This window comes from Pogoniulus pusillus, chromosome 6 (genome assembly GCF_015220805.1).
Source record: "Pogoniulus pusillus isolate bPogPus1 chromosome 6, bPogPus1.pri, whole genome shotgun sequence".
Taxonomy (NCBI): Eukaryota; Metazoa; Chordata; class Aves; order Piciformes; family Lybiidae; genus Pogoniulus; species Pogoniulus pusillus.
The window spans coordinates 35,122,492-35,142,732 of NC_087269.1; the positions used below are offsets into that span (position 1 = coordinate 35,122,492).

Consider the following 20,241-nt stretch of genomic DNA (forward strand, 5'->3'; position numbering starts at 1 on the left):
CAAACTTACAGCTTTATAACAGAGTAACTGATTTGAAAGGCACTTCTCAATCAGAGGGTGAGAGTGTGAGGTGACAATCTTAAACTATTCTTCATGTATTACAGAACTGAGAAGTACCAGAAGCACTGACAAGTACCTGAGAAGTTATCACTTGTAACAGTAATACAGACAGCACAATGCACTTTTAAGCATTCTGAAAAATGTGTGGTTGCATTTCATGCACACTTATTTTCACACCAAACTTGATGAAATATCTATGTTCAGACAACTAATATCCAGCTTTTGCTGTAATAACCAAAACAAGTTAAGAACAGTATGAAGAAGTCAGGCACAGCTTCATGCACAGTCTTATTTTCTTGTATTAACACATACTTCAAAAAAAAAAAACCACTTCCAAATTAGAAAGACATTCTCCATTATATCACAAATGCTATGAGATGAGTCCCACATCTAATGGCCTTAAACTATCCAATATAGAATAAAAATAACATAATTGCCCACATAATTACCTTGCATAAAAATCTCCTGAACCTTTTGTTCCTTTACCCAGGCTTTTACCTCCTCATGTAACTGCGGGTTATCCCTGAGAACTGGGTTTAGACTGTCTACGTCGTCCTAAAGCAGAGATTAAAAAAAGAACCATATGTTATGTTTACTTGTAACATTTAGATTTATTTGCCTAGTGTATAACATTAAAGTAGTGTGATGTTCATTCTACTGACCACCTACAAATCCTTGCATTGTATTCAGAAAAAAAACAAAACAAACCCAAAACCAAAACCCAAAAACCCAAACAAGTTAAAAGGATAACACAGTGCTCGAAGTTATTTCATGGGAACATGGGACAGCAGATCCCACATGTGGCCAGACTTGTAAGCTATTAATAGGATCACACTTTCATAAATACTGTCTCACTACAAGCTAAAATTGCCCTCTTAAGGATTTCAATGTTTACAGGTATGCAGAAAGAATTGTTTAGATAATGATTAAGTGAAACTGGTTTTTAGAAAGTCTTTTTCCGTTCTCTGTGAAATGTAATATGGACACATTGAGCATAAACACAGACAGAAAACCCAGAAGGATAGCACATAAGTGACAGTTGTATCTTGAGAGAAACACCAGTACTGGTTTTCAAGTATGTAGGCCTTTATTAATTAGACCATTTCAAACAACAGAGGCCAAATTTTATTATATTCGAGTCTCGTGGAAGATTCTTTTTTACTACTTGAGCAGGACACTGTCTGGGAAATTGAGACGTATTTGGTGGCACTACTCTTCTAACAAGAAAAAAATTAGGCATAAAATTTTGTTTGCATCCTTGGAAGTGTAGCTTAAATCATCATTTGTCTTTAGACTCTTAGAATATTTATTTCTCTATTCCAGAGCAAACTTGCTATTTCTGCCTTTGAGGCTGTAGCACAGAAACAAAGCTGCACCACAGCCTGCTAAGTCCTCAACACAGAAGACAGCCTTAGAAATCTGTGAGCTGCAGGAGCATTCACTTGTACCAAGAGAACTTCAGACAACTAAAATAATCAGAACAATTCTCCACATACAAAATGTAAAATGTTTTATCAGTACTGCAGCTGAGATCAAGTAATTTCTTTCCTTGATCTCCAACAAGTTCCTTGATGTTTCACAATTACGAAGAGCTCCAACCACAGAACACAAAGATATAAGCAACACTCAGGGAATCGTGCACTGTTGCCAGGCCCTTAAGTGACATGAGCAATTTCTCTCTATTCATTTGTATTTGATTATTCCTGCTAACCCACTGATCACGGGATGTCTATTTCCAATTCAAAATTTACTTCCTGACACTTGGAAGATTTGCTGTGCATCATTATGGAGAATGCATCAATGCTTTGGTTATTAGAGAAAATTACTCTCTCTTGTGTCTTTGAAAAGGATAGAGCTTCAGATCCAAAGGGAATGGCCACGATGATTGTTTTAATACATATAAAGTGGAACAAACTAAAAGTGAATAGGAAGATCAACAGGACTTTTACCAGCACATTAAAACCACTAACCAGGCAAATACATTGCTAGCACCCTTAGAGACACAAGAGGGTCAACACTAACATTTCTTCGAGGGTGGCAGACTAGAAAACCACTTCCTCTCCAGAGGCAGTATACAAAGGTATCAGCTGTTCTGTTTTTCCTGTGCGTTCACCCTACACACAGAAGCTACACCAACATTGAAAAGGAGGAATGATTTGCCAGGGGAATCCAACACGGGAACCGTGATGATCATTCATCTGTCCTCCTTCCTACTGCACTCACTTTCACAGTATCTAAGAGATTCCTGTACCAAAAATTTCCCCTCTCAGATCCACAAGCATTAGACCTAAGTAATAGACTAAGGCACTGCCACACTGAAGCCTGGATGACTTTAAAAGCTGTTAATATGCCGATTTCACAGAGTTTGAATAAATCCTTCGGTCTCATCCAAGACAACTTGTATCCTCAAGACCGTATCACTGATTAAGTACCACAACTCAGAACTGTTACTCTCGATGTTATTCTACTTCAGTTGAGTTCTCTATGCAAAAATTTTAAGTCTCCCAATGTTGTCTTGAGCATCTTCAATCTGTTTCTAAAGGCCACCCACCCCCTTGCTTTTGTTAATTTTTTAGACTTCCCATCCTTTCCAAACACTTTTGCCTTCTCTGAACTTAGCACTGAAGACACTGGTGGTTTTAGAGACAACACACTTCAACCTCTTACTTCTATCTCCCATTCAAATGCATGTACCTTTGACGGAGAGTGATTGTGTGAACATTTAGAAAAGGAGACTGGAGAAAGACGATCTACAAAAGGCACAAGCCAGGTCAAAGATCCATTACACAAAGCACATTCAGGTATGACTGGGATTATGTAAACATGTCACGATGAACCCAGGGTTTCTAAATACACATATAAAATACACCTTCAACACTTCCCACCAATCCCTGCAAAGAAGAAAGAAAAAAGGGAGTGCTTTGCTTCTAGATGTCCAGTGGTCAACAGAAATCAATGCAGCAAAGCAAAACTACTGATAGCTGAAAATTGGTTATCATGACACTGAAAAAAAAAGTTCCCCAAATCCCAGAACTTCTACTCTTTTTCCTACATATTACAGAGGATGAAAAAAAAGCATGCATGCTCTGATTGACTTTTTCCATCATTAATCTTTAAACATCTAAAAGCCAGGAAATTAACTGCCTAATGTGTTAAAACTATAAAGTGATGGCCTTAAGCACAGTTTTAGCATGCACCACAATCTTTGCAGAAACAGGGAGACGGCTCCAAGCAAGGCTAGTGACTTGCAGTCTCTTCCCTGCCTTGGCACTGAAGCTGAGCAGACGACTCTGCAGTGCCCAGTCCTTTTCCATACTTACCTTGTAGTCATATTGCTCGAGAAACAACAACACTGTTTACAGATTTGAACCTCGGCAATTATGACCTTCAGTTTTCCCTCCTTCTTGGTCCAAGTGGCAAGACTGACAGACTAACCCACGAAAGAATTAAATGCCCTGCAGGATTTTCCTCCAGACTTTTCCTCCTTTTGAAGTATTTTTACTCACAAAAGTATGTAGGGTGCCCTCTCCTAGACTAGTTTTCCCACAAGTCCTGGAATAACTCCTCCAGAAGGATGTTAATGCTAGTTTGAAATCCTCATTATAAAATACAAATTAGAACACAAATCAAATAAATGGGACTGCAATTTTCTTCACATCTCTTGTAGGAAGCTCTCCAGCTACTTCATACAGTAGTGGCCCTTGCTCCAAAAATGACTACATGTAATACGGGAAAGACAAAGGGCACAGGGACTAGAAAGGCATGGTCGCGGTAATTCTTCCTGCCCTTCTGGACAACAGTCACATGGAGCAATGTGACTATCAGAAGCTTGTCAACCTATGCCAAGTTTTTAGATCTTTGCTGGTATTCTCCCTTCTGTTCAGATCAAAAGAGTAACTAACTTCTAGTTGAGTGGACTTTCTGCCTAATTATCTAAAGATAAATAGAGTCAGCTCCGTATCTCTCTAGGTGCTAATTCTCACCTGCTGAGGACATGCTTGAAGTCCTGAAAAGGATAAACAACGACATTTTCCCAAGTAACAAAGTGATCCAGTGTTCTTCTAGCCTATCTGCTCTTTCTCCTGGTGCAAAATGACAGAGCAGGTTGGAAACTACAGACAATGCCATTAAGTTAAAATATCATATTGCCCTAACCAGAAAGCAGAAATCTTTGTTCAGAGAAGCATTTGCACAGAGCTTATTCAGATAAATATAACTTGTCAATCAAATCCACAGGTGAGCACGTGCAGATCACTTGCAGTACTTCAAAATTCCTCCAAGTCATGATGAACAAAGAGGAATTTAAAAGACAGCGCCCACAGGAAAAACAAACCAGAATCAAATACATACAGAATTCTGCTACTCAAGCCCCATCCACAAACAAAATACTGTCTAAGGTACTGAGAGGCATCCCTGGATGAGTCAAACTGCCCAAAGATCATATAAAGGGCCTCCTGAAAGGCTCAAATGACCACAAACTTTTTTCTGTTTTGAGCAGCCAGGCATTTCTATGGTGGGAATGCTTGCACATTTCCACAGCTCTATACCTTCCCAGCAAGACTTGAACTATCATAGAAAGATGTTACCTCAACATTTTGTAACACTTTTCCAAGTCATTCTTCACAAACTTGAGAGGCAGATAGGAGTTCATTAAATTGAGAGATGAAAATGGAGCACAAAACAGCAACTGAAAGGTGAATTCAAGTAGCCATTCTTACCCCCAAATCACACAGACTGAACACTAAGTTTATGGGACAGCACAGAGACTCTAGTCAGTTGTCAACTCTTTATTTTCAGTAAAGGAAAAGAGAATAACTGACAAAACTCATTCCAGGAAAAGCATTCCTGGAAACACAGTGGCATTCAGCACTATAAAAAGTTTAGAGTCCTTAAGACCGAGCCTCAAGACATGCTGAGCATTTGGAACCTGCAAACGTTTATTTGAGAAAGTGTCCTTTCTTGGCCACAGTATCTCTCCTTTTGGCTTCAATGCATCAAGGACAGGTTTTTAATATCAGTAGAACTCATTTCAGCTAGTGTTTTACAGAGAAAGACTAAGGAGATTTTGCAGTCCTCGCAAAGGTCAACACCACATTAGTCCTCACCATCTGTGGCTTAATTAACTATAGCTTCCTCTGGCTGCTTAGAGGTTTTCTGATAATTTAGGATACGAATTAAATGAAAACTACTACATAACCAACTTGAAAGTCCTGTTTACACAGTCTGTACAGCACATGAAAATAAGCATTTTGTTAGTACTTAAATTCAAACAGCACAAATAACTTCAGAGATCAAAGCATCAAAATATCTTCTTTTCTTCTTCATGAGTGAACATCTTGGAAACAGCTTCTGTGAGAGTAGCTCCCCCATTTAAAAAAATTTTTTTTGGACCAAACAATCTTTACAACTGCATGGAACTTGAGCTGCATAGAAATCACATTTTGAAACTGCAGTCTGAAAGACAAGGAACAAGGTAGTCAGCCTACTCACTGCCACAACAGTCTTCAAAGAGAGGCAGCAGCAAAAAGTATTGTTTTACAAATACAGACTGATGGAAATTCATGCTAATGCTCTAATGGCATTTTTTAGCAGGTGATTTTCTCACATTAAAAAAACACCTTACCTATACCCCAGCCTCAAACACGTCCATGTATTTTACCTCGTTTGAATGGTCTGTACAATTCTGACCTTATTTTCACTCCTTAATAAGTACCTTTTTTCCTTCCTCCTATCTTGCACTGATTCTGTCACCTGACGTAACTGATTATCACTGATCTGTCATCTCTTTCAGTAACTTTCTAACAAACCTTCAATCTTAATACTGCTCTGCCTCACATCAGACTGAGCAGGGTTAAAAGCCCCATGCAAAACAGTGACATAAAATCTGGATAGGCAAAATACCAAAGATTTTAAAAAGAACGTCAACTACTGATTGTTAGTAACACTCTACCATGCTACAAGACATTCTTCCAGTAGCTAAAGATGAGAATCTAAACCACAGAAACTGGCAGCAACCAATAACCCTGAGGGTATCACTGGGCAAGCACAGGCACTGCCAATGCCACAAAGACCACAGCAAAATCTTACAGGGAAATCATCAAATTTAGCAGAGACTAAAAGACACAAACCTTCTGTTGCTTCCCCCGCCTTCCTAGACACATACGCATGCATAAACCACCGCTAAGCAGCATATTTCTTATTCCTTTCTGACCTGACCAGTGAAAGGCTAACCCAGCTGCCACACCACTGCAGCTGGTGGGCAGGAGGTCAGAAAAGCGCTGAACACTGCAGGGCTGTGTCGCTCCACGCAAGCCAGCAGAGAAATGCCTTGCCAGAGGGGGATTGCTCCAGAGGGAACATACTGATGTGACTCATTGCCTGCCCCTGCAACTAGGGCAGCCTCCCTCCGGCTCCAGGCTCCGCATGAAGGGCAATGCCAGCCACAAACATCAAGGCTACAGAAAGTTTTTTTGGGAGATCCTAACTTCCCCGTTTACCTTAAACGGCTTTGTCTGAGCTGAGGGAAGAGGTTTAGGTTTAGCAGGCGACGCCAGCGCTTTCTATGTAAAGCCAACCCACACTTGACCTATTTTCTGCTGCTCTGAGCGCAGAGTCACAATTTACCTCATTCAAACCCAGCAGCTGCTGGGCTACATCTGAACCAGTTAAGTCAAGCTTGAAGGCACAACCCTGACCCCTCATACAGAAACAAAGTCGAGATGAGGTCAGGCCTGCTCGCACGTGCACAGAGGCATGTTGCATGGGGAAGCAGTATAGCACTGATGCGCTCCTTACATGCAGAGGCCAGACAAGACAACAGGGATAACTAATCCTGTCCCAACAAGGGGCTCTGAATGCACTGTTCCATCAGGAACAATGTTTTAAGATATTCAGGACCACAAACATTTAAGATTAAGGGTTACAGACAATGTTTAACAGCAACAAATAAGTTTCTCTAAATACAAAGTTAGAACTACAGGATGATGGAAAGATGAAGGCTAAAAATTCAGTAATCTTGCAACTGTCAGTAAACACCTCTCAGGAGAAGCTATCAACCATTTTTCTTTTGTTTCCACCATGTTTCCCTCATGCTTAATCAACCTCTCCACACACTGCTCCTCCCTCCTCACTTCCTCTGTTCAATAATTTAAGAGTTGACACTGATTTTAAAATTTTAATTATCAGTTTTGAGAATCAGGGGAGCAAGGCTGCACACACTTCTCCAAGTCATGATTTCAGGCTTGACAAAACGTTATTGCACCAATTAGCTCAGTTCTGGAGGAGTAACTCACACCCCTATGAATACCAGAAAATACTATCCTATGGAAAAAATCTATTAAAATTAGAAACATGAGTACAGAGGGAGCAAAATAATCCCACTTGTAGTCTAATATTCTCTGTGACTTTAGTTCACAAACACAAAAATAAGCAGAGATACTTGCTTTCCTGGAAGACTACCAAGGTCTCAGGTGAAAGGGCATGCTGGAGAACTTGTTTTTTACAAGTCAGCTCATTATTCCTGTAGCTCTGCCTGAGAATCTAGTCTGGAAAGGCAGAAGGGAAACGAGCACACCATGCAGAACATGCATGCAGCAGGGAAGCAAGCAGCCACCAATGGATAAGCAAAACCTAACCTATGTCAGTCACGTAATACAATAAATGGACCTAAAAACTGCTCTAGAGACTTCTGCAACAGTTAATTTGAAAACAGAGATTATAAGCAAATAAAAATAGATGACCTTATGCTCACAGGTTATGTCACCCTCATTATGAACAGCCATGACAATCTGGATCTGAAAAGCAAAATCTCCTGGAGTGCCAGAGATATCTTTCAGCATCCAATCTAAAGACAACCCCAAACAAGTTGTTCCTACCACCGACCTGGTGGGTGGGCTGTCAGCCTCCACTGTGACCACTGCAGTGACAGTCTGTAAGATTTACACTCTCCATGTACAAATGAATGCAAGGGCAAGTAAACAGTGCTGCTCCACATCCATCTTCTCACTCGTTTTGATGACACAGACATACATTTACTTTTCTTTTTGTTTTCCACTGAATCACATTTCCTTCCTCATTGCAGGCTCCATGTATTTATCATTACCATCTCTGCAACAGACAACTTTGTCCCAACTTTGCATTTTGTTTTATCTACTCCTAAAAAAAAACAGAGAGGGACTACTGATCCTATTCCACTGAGCAACTCCCAGGTCATGTGGTGGTACTAGAACAAGCCTTTAAGTCACTTACCAAGCAGCTCAATACCATTATGGGAAAAGAAATCTCCAGTTCAGATATTTCCCTGAAGCAAGCAATTAACAGAGTGAACTCAATGCTAACAAGGAGAGGAGCTAAGTGAGTATATGGGAGAAAAAAACTTTCATACATTGACATTAAAATTTAAACTGAGACCCAGATACCATGTGAATTGTGAACAGCTCTCAGGAGGCAGTCTACTCACCAAATCATATCAGCTTATGAATAAGCTCTATGGATGGAGGGGTCCTGAAGCACAAAGTACATTCTGTTGATCAGCTGTCTGACTTGGGAGCTGCTAGAAAGGCAGCCTAAAGCCTCTGGAAACCAAGCCAAGAGATCAGTTCTTGCTCAGAAGATCGACCATCTTACAGAACACACATCTTCCTTGCATCAGGGGACAGCAGAAGTTACTTGTGGCAGCTTGAACCAGAAGAGCTGGAGAACTGTACATCACAGCCACAGATGACGACAGACTGGATAGTTCACCTCTTATCTCATGGTCATGACCTCCACCAGATCTTTTTAGCAGATATATGACTCACTAACACAGTATTCTCTGACAAGACTACTAAGAGCTTACTGTATTAAAAAGCAAAGGTCTCTAAATTTAAGTTTGGTTTAAAATACCATCCAATACATGACAGACTGACAATAGCTCAAAAGAATCAACACCATCTCATAGAAATATACTCCAGAGTTTTGTGAATGACTTTCTGCTCTTCAAGTTGAACCATCATTACCTTAGATAACCAGCAGTCAACAGAGCTACCTACCCACTTTTGCAAAGATCATCAAACCTTTTTACTAAATAGGAACTCTGGGAACATACACTTTCCATTTCCTTTCCCCTCATAACTTGTGAGGATCACAGGCACAACACAAATCCCCTGCAACAATGAATGTCATAACAGTTTGAGTTTTTAAGAGGAAAGAATACATTGGGTATCTTCAAAACATGCTTGAAAGACATCTTTCGTGGAGTTTGGTCCACTTAATTACTATTACTTTAATGATTTGTTTTCAAGTGGTTTTCCAGGGTTTGCCTGAAAACTTGTTACTCAGTACTGTTTAACAGTGTTGGTGAGTATGCTGAGAATATGAAGGTAGTTCAGAATAGAACACATTTCTCTCACATTCTGAATGAGTACCACTGTTTTATCACAGAACTTTTCCAAGTGAATTTCTAACATGATTTAAGGTAGCACTGCACAGAAGCAGTGCACCTGGGTGAGGCAACTCATTACCACACTTACTTGAAGAATTTCACTCAGAAGACAACGCTTCTCTGGTCTAGGTAGATAGTGCAGACTCTTCAATTGTCTCTGCTCAAACGTGGAAATGCTGCCTCTGCTCCAAGACAGCACCAGAAATGACATGGCCATAACCCTATGCTTTTTTTCTATTAAGAGCTCTGTTCTGACCTGCTGGAGACATTTTAGGAATTTTCCCTATAAATAACAGGTCTGACCAGCTGGGATGTATATCATATTTAGATTAAGAGTACAGGTCTCTGCAACTCTGGATAAAGTAGTGGCTGTGCCTTTTATAGAACAGATAAATAAATGGCCTTGCAAAGAGGAAAGATTAAACTGCTAAACAGGAACGTTTCAGTTGTGGCTGCCATAAGCTCCTTAAGGAAAACTCAGGAGAGTCACATAGTATTTAAAAGTGACACAAACATCTATTTCATAATATTTTTCTACCAATACATCTACTAGCACACAGATGCAAAATATTCCTATTAAGAACATAATTCAAGACTGAACTACACCACTTGGCAGTGTTTAGAACCATGTCAAGGACCACAAACCCTTATGCATCCTGAAATATGCTGTAACTTGATTTTACCTGTTGTATACTCAACTCTATTCTTAAAATTCACTACCACCATCATAAAAGATATTAATTCTTGTGCTTCAAACTTACTTGCTCATCAGAAACATGCCAAAATACTAATCCCAGTAATGCTGGCAGACACATACAAGAGGTGAATGCAGGGGGAAAAAAACTCTAAGAACAGTTAATTTCAATTCCATTCAAAAGACAGGAAATGTTTTCTAGATTGAGGATGGGGATCAATATTTACAAACAATGATAGTAATAAAAGGCCCACACTTCAGAACAGTATTTAATTCTGCAGTACAGCATCAAAAAGAAATTAAGTTTGATAAGGAAATGCACACTGTACAGCAAGCCCTGAATGTCAAAACAAATACTGCACTTTGTTTTATTAGTGAAGTTATTCCAGTGTCTAAGAAAAAAATAAAATTCACACTCAAGTAACAAAAACTCAAACATCACCCACACCAAAAACCAACTCTCAGGTCTGTGTAAGATTATTTGAGTTTCTCTTCATGTCTCTGGCCTGGAAAAGGAATTCCATATACACACTTTGAACATACCCACAAACACTGGGTGGATTTGTAAATTCAGTAACCCAAATATTGCTTTTGAGAAGTACTAAGATACTTCAGTAAAAGGACTTGATCTGCACCTTCAAGGAAGCAGCAAGCTTTGTTACAGCTGTCCTGTTTTCAAGTTCTAACTCCTGTTGTTATTAATATATTATTAATGCTACCTCGAGAAGAATTAAAGTCAAACTGTTTAACTGTGATTTCTGAAAAACTGTCAGTAAAACAAGTTTCTCTAAGACAGTGGAATAAAACCTGTTTTCCCATGTAGCAACCTCAGTTTATCCCAAGGACCTCAAAACTTCACCCCTTTCCTTCCCACAGCCCTCAGCAGCTCCACCTGAACTCCCTCCCACTACATGGAGTCACACCATCTGCGGCAGCTATGCCACCCACCTGCTGACTGATGGCTTCCCCTCCAAACTGCTGACTTCTCTAAGGCTTGTCAGATCTGGAAGAACTCCACTCCTGTGCCAAGCCTCACTGAGAGAGACAAAAAAGTGACTCAAGCTCTTATTTCTTAGGAAATTAAGGTAAAACAGGAAGGTATTCCATCTATTTTGAGAATAGAGACAGATTAAGTCCTCAGGGAAGCAGCTCATTTTCAAAAGGAGGCACAAATACAGACTTAGGAGAGGAAACATACATCTCCCCGACTCTACCAATGGAGGGGATCCAATTCCTCCTCCCTCATTCCTCACTCCTTGTAAATGCCCTGATAAAACTCTTCTGTCCCACACGTGTAACCTGGAGAGAGAACTGGTATGAGTCATCTGACCCACTTCTAGCTGGAGGCAGCCTTTTGCTTCCTCTCACACTGGAGCTATACATTTACACGTAGAGGTGTAAGTGACAGGCAGTTCAGGCCATCGCTCTATGGCACTGCCAGAGAAGCCAGATGGACTATTTATGGGTGGTCCAGACACCAGAGACATAGGAAAGAATAGAGCTGGCTCTTAAACACAATGCTGAAAAGAGTTCAAGATGCAGAAAGCTGTGTGCATCTCTGTCACCAGTAGAGGAAATGGAAGTGGGAGGGGAACACACAATGGCCCTGCTCACCAGCTGGCTGGCACCAGGAAATCCCAAGCTCAATCTCAAAAGGTGGGACCAGCACAAAAGCTCCTGCCCACCTGGTAAGTGGAGGTACCGGCTCATGGGAAAAGCAATTTTCAGTTGCAGCAGTTATTTTTAAGGATTAAGTTTAAAGAGCTGTCTGAATGATGTGTGTATGATTATGGGGTGCTTAAAATACACACTGAAAAATATTATTTTATCCCTGTTTCACTATGTTCAATGAATTTTTTTGTGTGTGCGTTATTGATCATAGAATAGATCATAGAATCAACCAGGTTGGAAGAGACCTCCAAGATCATCCAGTCCAAACTATCACCCAGCCCTAGCCAGTCAACTAGACCATGGCACTAAGTGCCTCATCCAGTCTTTCCTTGAACACTCCCAGGGACGGTGACTCCACCACCTCCCTGGGCAGCCCATTCCAATGCCAATCACTCTCTCTGTGAACAACTTCATCCTAACATCCAGCCTGTACTTTCCCCAGCACAACTTGAGACTGAGTCCCCTTGTTCTATTGCTTGTTGTCTGGGAGAAGAGACTAACCTCCACCTGGCTACAATGTCCCTTCAGGTAGTTGTAGACAGCAATGAGGTCCCCCCTGAGCCTCCTCTTCTCCAAGCTAAACAACCCCAGCTCCCTCAGCCTCTCCTCATAGGGTTTATGTTCCAGGCCCCTCACCAGCTTTGTTGCCCTTCTCTGGACATGTTCCAGCACCTCAACATCTCTCTTGAATTGAGGGGCCCAGAACTGGACACAGGACTCAAGGTGTGGCCTGACCAGTGCTGAGTACAGGGGAAGAATAACCTCCTTTGTCCTACTGGCCACACTGTTCCTGATGCAGGCTAGGATGCCATTGGCTCTCTTGGCCACCTGGGCACACTGCTGGCTCATCTTCAGCTTACTATCTATCAGTACCCCCAGGTCCCTTTCCTCCTGGCTGCTCTCCAGTCACTCTGTCCCCAGCCTGTAGCACTGCTTGGGGTTGTTGTGGCCAAAGTGCAGAACCCTGCACTTGGCCTTGTTAAATCTCATCTCATTGGCCTCTGCCCACCCATCCAGCCTGTCCAGGTCCCTCTGCAGGGCTCTCCTACCCTTCCAACAGATCAACAACTGCTCCTAGCTTGGTGTCACCTGCAAACTTATTGATGATGGACTCAATGCTTTTCTCCAGATCATCAATAAAGATATTGAACAGGACTGGGCCCAGCACTGATCCTTGGGGAACACCACTAGTGACTGGCTGCCAACTGGCTGTGGCACCATTCACCACCACTCTCTGGGCTCTGCCATCCAGCCAGTTCTTGACCCAGCACAGAATGAATCTGTCCAAGCCAGGAGCTGCCAGCTTGGCTAGGAGCTTCTTGTGGCAGACAGTGTCAAAGGCTTTGCTTGCTACACAAGCCCTGATACACAACTGACTTCCTCTTACGAGCAAACATCTCACAAGAGCATCAAGGCCTGAAACATCCAGCGTCTGCCCACAATAAATGGGAAGAATATCAGAGCTGCAGAACACTTTTTCCCCAAATCTTACTTCATGGCATATAAGACTTGAGTTTTAAATAGGTCAAGTAATATTAGCCCATTTCATGATTATTACTTCAACAATCTTAAAGGTGTACTAGACATCTGACCTGTCAGTTCTCAGATGTTCAGTGCACATTTAGAGAAAGAGCAAAGTACACAGGCCTATCGCTGTGCATGCCACACCTCCCACAGGGAACTTCTCAGTGCTCTATCTTTGTATCTGCAACCTTCAGCACAGAGGCAGACCTTATAATTTTTTAAACACTAGGGAAACCACACTTGTCTTAAAAGAGTTGTTCTGAAAGAACATGAAATTTGAATAGAGACTCTACCACAGAGGAGGAATGAAGTGTTCCTGATTCATTCTTAGCAAAGTTTTCTCTTTTTTTTTTCCCCTTTAACTTGATAATGCACCAAGACTTTGAAGACTGGGTGCCCACCCATTTCCTTCCTCAAGAGGTGAAACACCATCTTTGCAGGAAGTTTAATGATTGTGAAGGAACCTAATTTGAATTCTTTGCCCTGTCTCAGCTGCACCTTTGTTCCAGTGCTACACGCTCAGAAATCCTTTGGAATTATATTATCACACACACAAAATCTGTGTGTACATATCATAATCTATCAGGCACCCTACACTGCCCGACCCAGACACACAGCTGAAATGCACCGACTGCTTAGCCAAAGCACAGTCTCTCCTGGTCTTCCCATAAGTTACAGAAAAACACACTATAAAACCTTTTTGTTGCTCTTTATGTGCTTGTCCAAAGTATACTGCAACTGACTTCAGCCACTTCAGCCAGTAACCAGCAGAATCGCACACTTCAGCCCAACTGCCCATGACAGGCATTGCCAAACACAATGATGAGGTCACACATACAATGTACTGAGCTTTAATGCTTCACATCCCCATTCATAGTCCCTTAGGTAAATTACAATGCTTAAATTATGGTAAGATTATCTTTGCGTGTGGTTTAACTCACTACATGTATCACAAAGAACAGACACAGAGCTGTACAAGTACCTTACTATTACAGAAAACCATTTCAATTCTTGTATTCTCTGGGGCACATTTCTATTTGTGTAGGTTTACTGCAGTTTTGCCTAAAGTATCTTAAAAACAAATGTAATTGAAAGTGTGCGTATTTTCTAGCTATATCAAAAGCTACTACTAGACTATTTTTATTAAATCAAAAAAAATAAGCATGATGTATTGTAAATGCAAGCCAGGAAAACATTATGGACCTGACATACATTGCATTTCAAAACAAGTTTCTACAGATACTAATTTAACATTGGCACTGCTGCCATTCAGTGAGACTTTGGTTGGAGTTGGGCAGGGAGAAATATAATAAAACTCAACAAGGGCAAGTGTAGAGTCTTGCACCTGGGAAAGATCAACCCCATGGATCAGTATAGGTTGGGGGCTGATCTACTGGACAGCATCGAAGGGAAAAGGGACCTGAGGGTCCTAGATGAAAGGTGGACCATGAGCCAGCAATGTGCTCCGGTGGCCAAGAAGGCCAATGCTGTTCTGGGATGTATTACAAGGACTGTGGTTAGCAGGTTCGAGAGAAGTTCTCTTCCCTCTCTACTCTGCCCTAGTGAAGCCACATGTGGAATATTGTGTCCAGTTCTAAGCCCCTCAGTTCAGGAAGGACCTCAGGGAACTGCTTTAAAGAGTCCAGCACAGAGCCACAAAAACAATTAGGGGAGTGGAACCTCTTCCTTATGAGAGACTGAGGAGTCCAGCACAGAGCCACAAAAACAATTAGGGGAGAGGAACCTCTTCCTTATGGGGAGAGACTGAGGGAATTGACTCTTTTCACCCTGAAGAAGAGTAGACTAAGGGGTGACCTCATTAATGTTTATAAATGTGTAAAGGGTGAGCGCCACAAAGATGGAGTCAGACTCTTCTCAGCGATGCCCAACGACAGAACAAGAGGCAATGGGTGGAAGTTGAGAAGACAGGAATTTCAGTGTAAACACAAAGGCGAGTTTTTTCACTGTGAGGGTGACAGAACATTTGAACAGGCTGCTCAAGGGGTACTGTGGAGTCTCCCTCTCTGGAGATATTCAGAACCCACCTGGATGGGTTCCTGTGTGATCTGGTATAGGTGACCCTGCTCTGACAAGGGGGCTGAACTAGATCTTTCAAGGTCACTTTCAACCCCTAACATCCTGTGATAGAAAATGCATATTTTATGTCTAGCATTTCCTGCAAAGAAACAGAATTTTCACGTCACTGCTAAGTACCAGGGCAAACATCCATATCTGCTTTCTCCTTAAGATCTCCTTCTCGCCACCATAAAAAGAATTACATGGCCAAATGGTCCGACCATCCCGGATTAATGAATGAGTCACTCTCACTGACACTCAAGTTTCATTTAGAGACTAACATCAGTTGTGTCCTCTATGAAGCAGCAGAAATAAAAGTCACTGGAAATAAGTTGTAGGTTGGTATTTAAAGCACCATACATACCAAATGCAAGGAATTTTTAGGGAGAAGGAAAGGATTCAAAGCAGTACACATGTAAGAGAAATGAAGAATCACCTAACACATTTAGCTGTGAAGAGCAAATTCAATGTCAAGCACAATACTTACTATACAAAACCTTGTGAAGGTATGTAGCATTGGAAAAAGGCTGTTGCAGCACAGCTGCATATCCTACTTTGAATAATGATATTCATCTAGCTCTTATAAAGGTTGGAGAATCTCTTAGCAACTGAAACATTTATTTATGCAAAGAACAGACATGGTATGAGAATCCACGGTTCAGGATTCCCCAGCAAGTCCAGCCAAAGTCTCTTTTCTCTTGTTCTGGAAAAACCACTTCTGGTAACGACAGTAATTTAGCTCTTTGCCTGCTCAAACTTCGTTTTTCCTGCCAAGACTAAGAGGATGCCAAGTGTGCTGTTTCCTTTGCCTTCAGCAGTTGTCACCCTTAAACTGGACAGTAGCACCTTATTCATAAGGTCCTTTAGACCAAGGGTTATATTAAACAGCACTCCTTTTTTTGATTCAGAAATGATCTGAGCAAATACTCATCTGCTGTCCATTAATAACATCAGGAGTACACACAATTATGGGAAAAATTACTCAGTAGTTAAGAACTGTATCTGAAGTGAAATGGAGGCCTTCCCACAGATTCAAACATTGTTTGTTTTGGCAGAAAGGTACTGGAATTTTAGGCACCAACAGCAAAATGCAATAAAGAAGAGCACCATGATCCCTAAGGACTTCATCTTGAAGACGTGCAGCCATGAGAGCTTAAAAACTAAACACAATTAGCAAGGCTCAAGGCTAACTCATCTCTGCAAAAAAATGGTCCCTCAGTTCTGTCCTCTGCTCAATAATAGGTTAACAGTATTCCAGACAAAGCAGGAGAGTAAAAGGCCATTTTTTCCCTTTGTTTTAGAAACAAGGATTTTCACAGAAAGTTTAACAAATATTTCCCTAGGCAAAGAAAGAGGCAGGCAAAGAAAAGGAATGCCTCCCAGAAAAAAAAAACTACCAAGTTAAAACTACCTTACATGAAGTGACTGAAGGCTAGGAAAGTGATTTCCATGAGTGACAAAAATTTACAAGAACAAATGAATTGAGACAATCTTTCCACTGCAGGTATCTTTCATGGATAGATGGTCTCATAATGATGCATTTCATGATTATAATAAAATGCTGACACATCATTCAATTATTTTTTTTTATTGTTTCAATTCTCTTAAAGAAAGTTTCACTCAATACAGCTTTTATCTGCACAACCAACTTGTGAAACTTGGCAATGAGAAACTAATCCAGCAGAGAGGCATGCCTAGGAAACTGCTTTCTAAAACGTCTTACAAACACTCACACATCTTTGCAACAGTCACCAGTGAGCTCAATGTTATTTTGTGTTTCTACATTAGATATCTGAGCAATACCCAATAAGATGCAAATTTTGTCTGCCTTTGCATTTAAAAGGATTCTCCATCAGCAACCTTCTTCTAATCTTAAAATAAACAGACAATTTAGGTACCTCTTGTCACCAAACTACTAATGATACAGATGATCAGCCTCCATTTCAGACCTTAGTAGGTAGCTGTCTGCTCCTGAGCGGGGGAACAACCTGACCAGTTGCCCTTTGTGTGTCAAAAAAATGGAGGCCAAGATTTAGGAAGCTTTTATCCAGAACAATTCTTCAGAAGCTATTGCTTTGTACCCTTTTTTTGCCAGCACCTTTAAAAATGAATTTGCTAATGTTGTTAATTACAGTACTATTTACCAAGATATTCTAAAGCCAGCTATTCATATTCCAAAAATGACACCTTAAATTTGTATGCACTTTCCCAAATTTAGGTGCTTCTGTGTCTGACATTGTACCAGTAAATGCTCCTTCAAATGAAGAACCTAAAATGCACACAGCACCAGTGCTACTGCCAGCCAGGCCTGACAGTGGGACTGCTCTGCTAAAGGCAGTCCTTCTCACATATTAAATTTGTTTTGCTCAGGTCATCTTGTAAGAAATGATCCACTGCCAAAAAGAGATTGATTACTGTTACTGGAATGAACATTATCAGAGACATGATCTTGACAGATTTCAGGAAAAGGACAGGCACTAGCACAAGTATTTGCTTTGTAAAATGAATCTGGAAGATTGTGGCTGGACTCTGAGGGTGAATTTACACTTCACAGCTCAGCTGATTTAAGAGCTCGATGCTGCCAAAGGAGGATATTCCACTCTGCGTTGCGTCATCCTGATCCCCTCCCTGGAGAAGTCACAGTGCTCACTGCACCCTGGGCTAATCCAAATCAGCTCACTAACATCATAGGCTTTTCCCCCCCACCTCTCCCCCCCTCAGTTTTGAAAAATAAAGGTTGTGCTGATTTGGAAGGCTGAAGGCACTAGCGCAGGGTATGTGCTTTGCGGCAGAGCCAAGCTGTTCAAGCAGCTCGTCACAACGTGTAACCTCACCCTGATGAGAGGCGGTGAACTCATTTAGCTCCCCTACCACAGACACACAAAAGCACCAGCTCTTTCACGAACTGAACCTCCCTCTCCCCAGGATTCTCTCTCAGTTCCTTCTCTTTTTTTCTAGCTCTATATTTGGTATTGGGAAGAAAAAATCCCAACCCATCTTGGCGAAGCGAGAGGGAAGAAGGGGTGTCAGGACAAAATTACATAGCATTTATTCAGGGCCATCTGTTACTCCAAGTCTCAAAGTACTATTTCTGTACCACTGCAGTGTACCAGCCCAGTCGTAAGATAGAACTGATGGCTACTCTAACTGCAATCATTTCAGCACAAGTATCAAATGTTTTCCTATCTGTCATGAGGGCAGAGGAGGGAAGAATCATTGCTTCTCTTGTTTTTTAAATACATTAATGTTTTGCCACTGTATGAAGGTGGCATTAAAACCAGGGATACTTGAAATCTTGACACTTTAGCAAGCTTAGAGAAAGCAAGAAAAAGCATGGGGTTTTTTCTTTTTTAGAAAAAATAACATTTTCTGCTACTATCAAAAAAAAACAAACACCTGAGTTGGGCATCACTGTAGTACTGCAAAGACCTAGAAATGAAAAGCCAGATTCAAGAGGGAGGGATACTATCCTTCACCTGCTCTACAATTAATAGTAGACAACCCTTCAAGGTATTTAATTCAAGACGGTTGAATATCAGTTGCACAGTAGTCCTTGACACGATCAGATTCACTGGAGTTGGATGCAGTACCCAGTATTTCACAAGATGAGCACTAATCACTGCTAGTAATCAATAGGAAACTGTTCCTGTAACGCAGAACTTGACTGTAAAATGCACTTAATAATACACATATAGAATTTAACTAAGTGAACAGTACTTACAAACTAAGAAAAATTTCTTACCTGATAGGGCTGAAAGGCACTATCTTCAGTTATAAAATCCAGCTGTTTGTCCACAAGGAATTCTACTGCAGTAATTGAATTGTATACACTTTTTCCAACCAAGGGCTTGAATGTCTATTGGGGAAGAAAGAAAGGAAAAAAAAAAACACAAACAAACCAAAATTAACCAATTAAAAAGGCTCTGCACATGAAGACCACAGGACTGTATAAACACTGACTTAATTCTTCCATCAAAAGTTAGAACCGAGTAACAATCACAAATTACACAAGAAATGAGGATTTTGTGTTTTTTTCCTTTGTGCCGTTGATGGAAAACCAGCTAGAAAAGGAAACTACACCATACAGTCTTCCTTTCCCTCATTGTGCTTGAGCAAGAGTGTTTACCACAGAAGCTCGAAGTACAGGAGCACGATTTTATCTTAAACATACAGCTTAGCAGGCAGATCCTCTCCTTCTGCCTGCAGAACCAACTAGCGCAGTGGCAATTACACTAAGGACACTGAAGTGGAAACGGACTGCAGACGTGAAAATGCTCCCTCCCCGCCCCCCCTCCCCCTTCCTGTTCTGAAATCGTTCACCTTGCCTCGAGTCAACCATCTCATTTCCCTGCCCGTCTCTGCAACTGCTCTGACTCTGCTGCCTGCCGCCCCCGCAGCCGCCCCTCCCTGCAGCAACCGGCTGCTCCGGCGCAGCGGCTTCCAGGGCGGCAGCGCCCGGTCCCGGGGCTTCTGCAGGAGGCCGGCAGCTTTCCTGCTTCCTCCCACGTGCTGGGGAGGCGGCGAGGGGCCCGACCTGGGACGAAGCAGGAAACCTGCCGGCCCCACTGCAAAAGCCAGGCCTGCAGACAAGGGAGTTGACAGTAACAGGCTCCTCTATGCCACTCATAGCCTTTGCCCAGAACACCCTGCCTCCTCCAGGCGCAGTGGGATGTGATAGGCAAGGGAGGACAGAGTCAGGACTCCCACGAAAGGGGATGAGCTGGCGGTCTCCTTCCCTGCTGGCTGGGTTTCCTGGAACAGAAGGGCAAGGAGAGCGTGACTGCGCGGGGATGTA

General features: G+C 41.7%; 1 protein-coding gene across 5 annotated transcripts in view; it reads right to left on the reverse strand.

The window, feature by feature from the left end:
- JMJD1C (jumonji domain containing 1C) overlaps window positions 1-20,241 on the reverse strand; it is a 178,726-nt gene that overhangs the window by 40,445 nt on the left and 118,040 nt on the right. For all 5 annotated transcript variants that reach the window (XM_064145197.1, XM_064145196.1, XM_064145198.1 and 2 more), the window contains 2 exons: window positions 19,189-19,302; window positions 510-615 (listed from right to left, as the gene is read on the reverse strand). In XM_064145197.1, coding sequence (XP_064001267.1) covers window positions 510-516 — 7 coding nt within the window. In that variant the 5' untranslated portion in view covers window positions 517-615; window positions 19,189-19,302. Of the gene's footprint in view, window positions 1-509; window positions 616-19,188; window positions 19,303-20,241 lie in introns of those variants that run through there.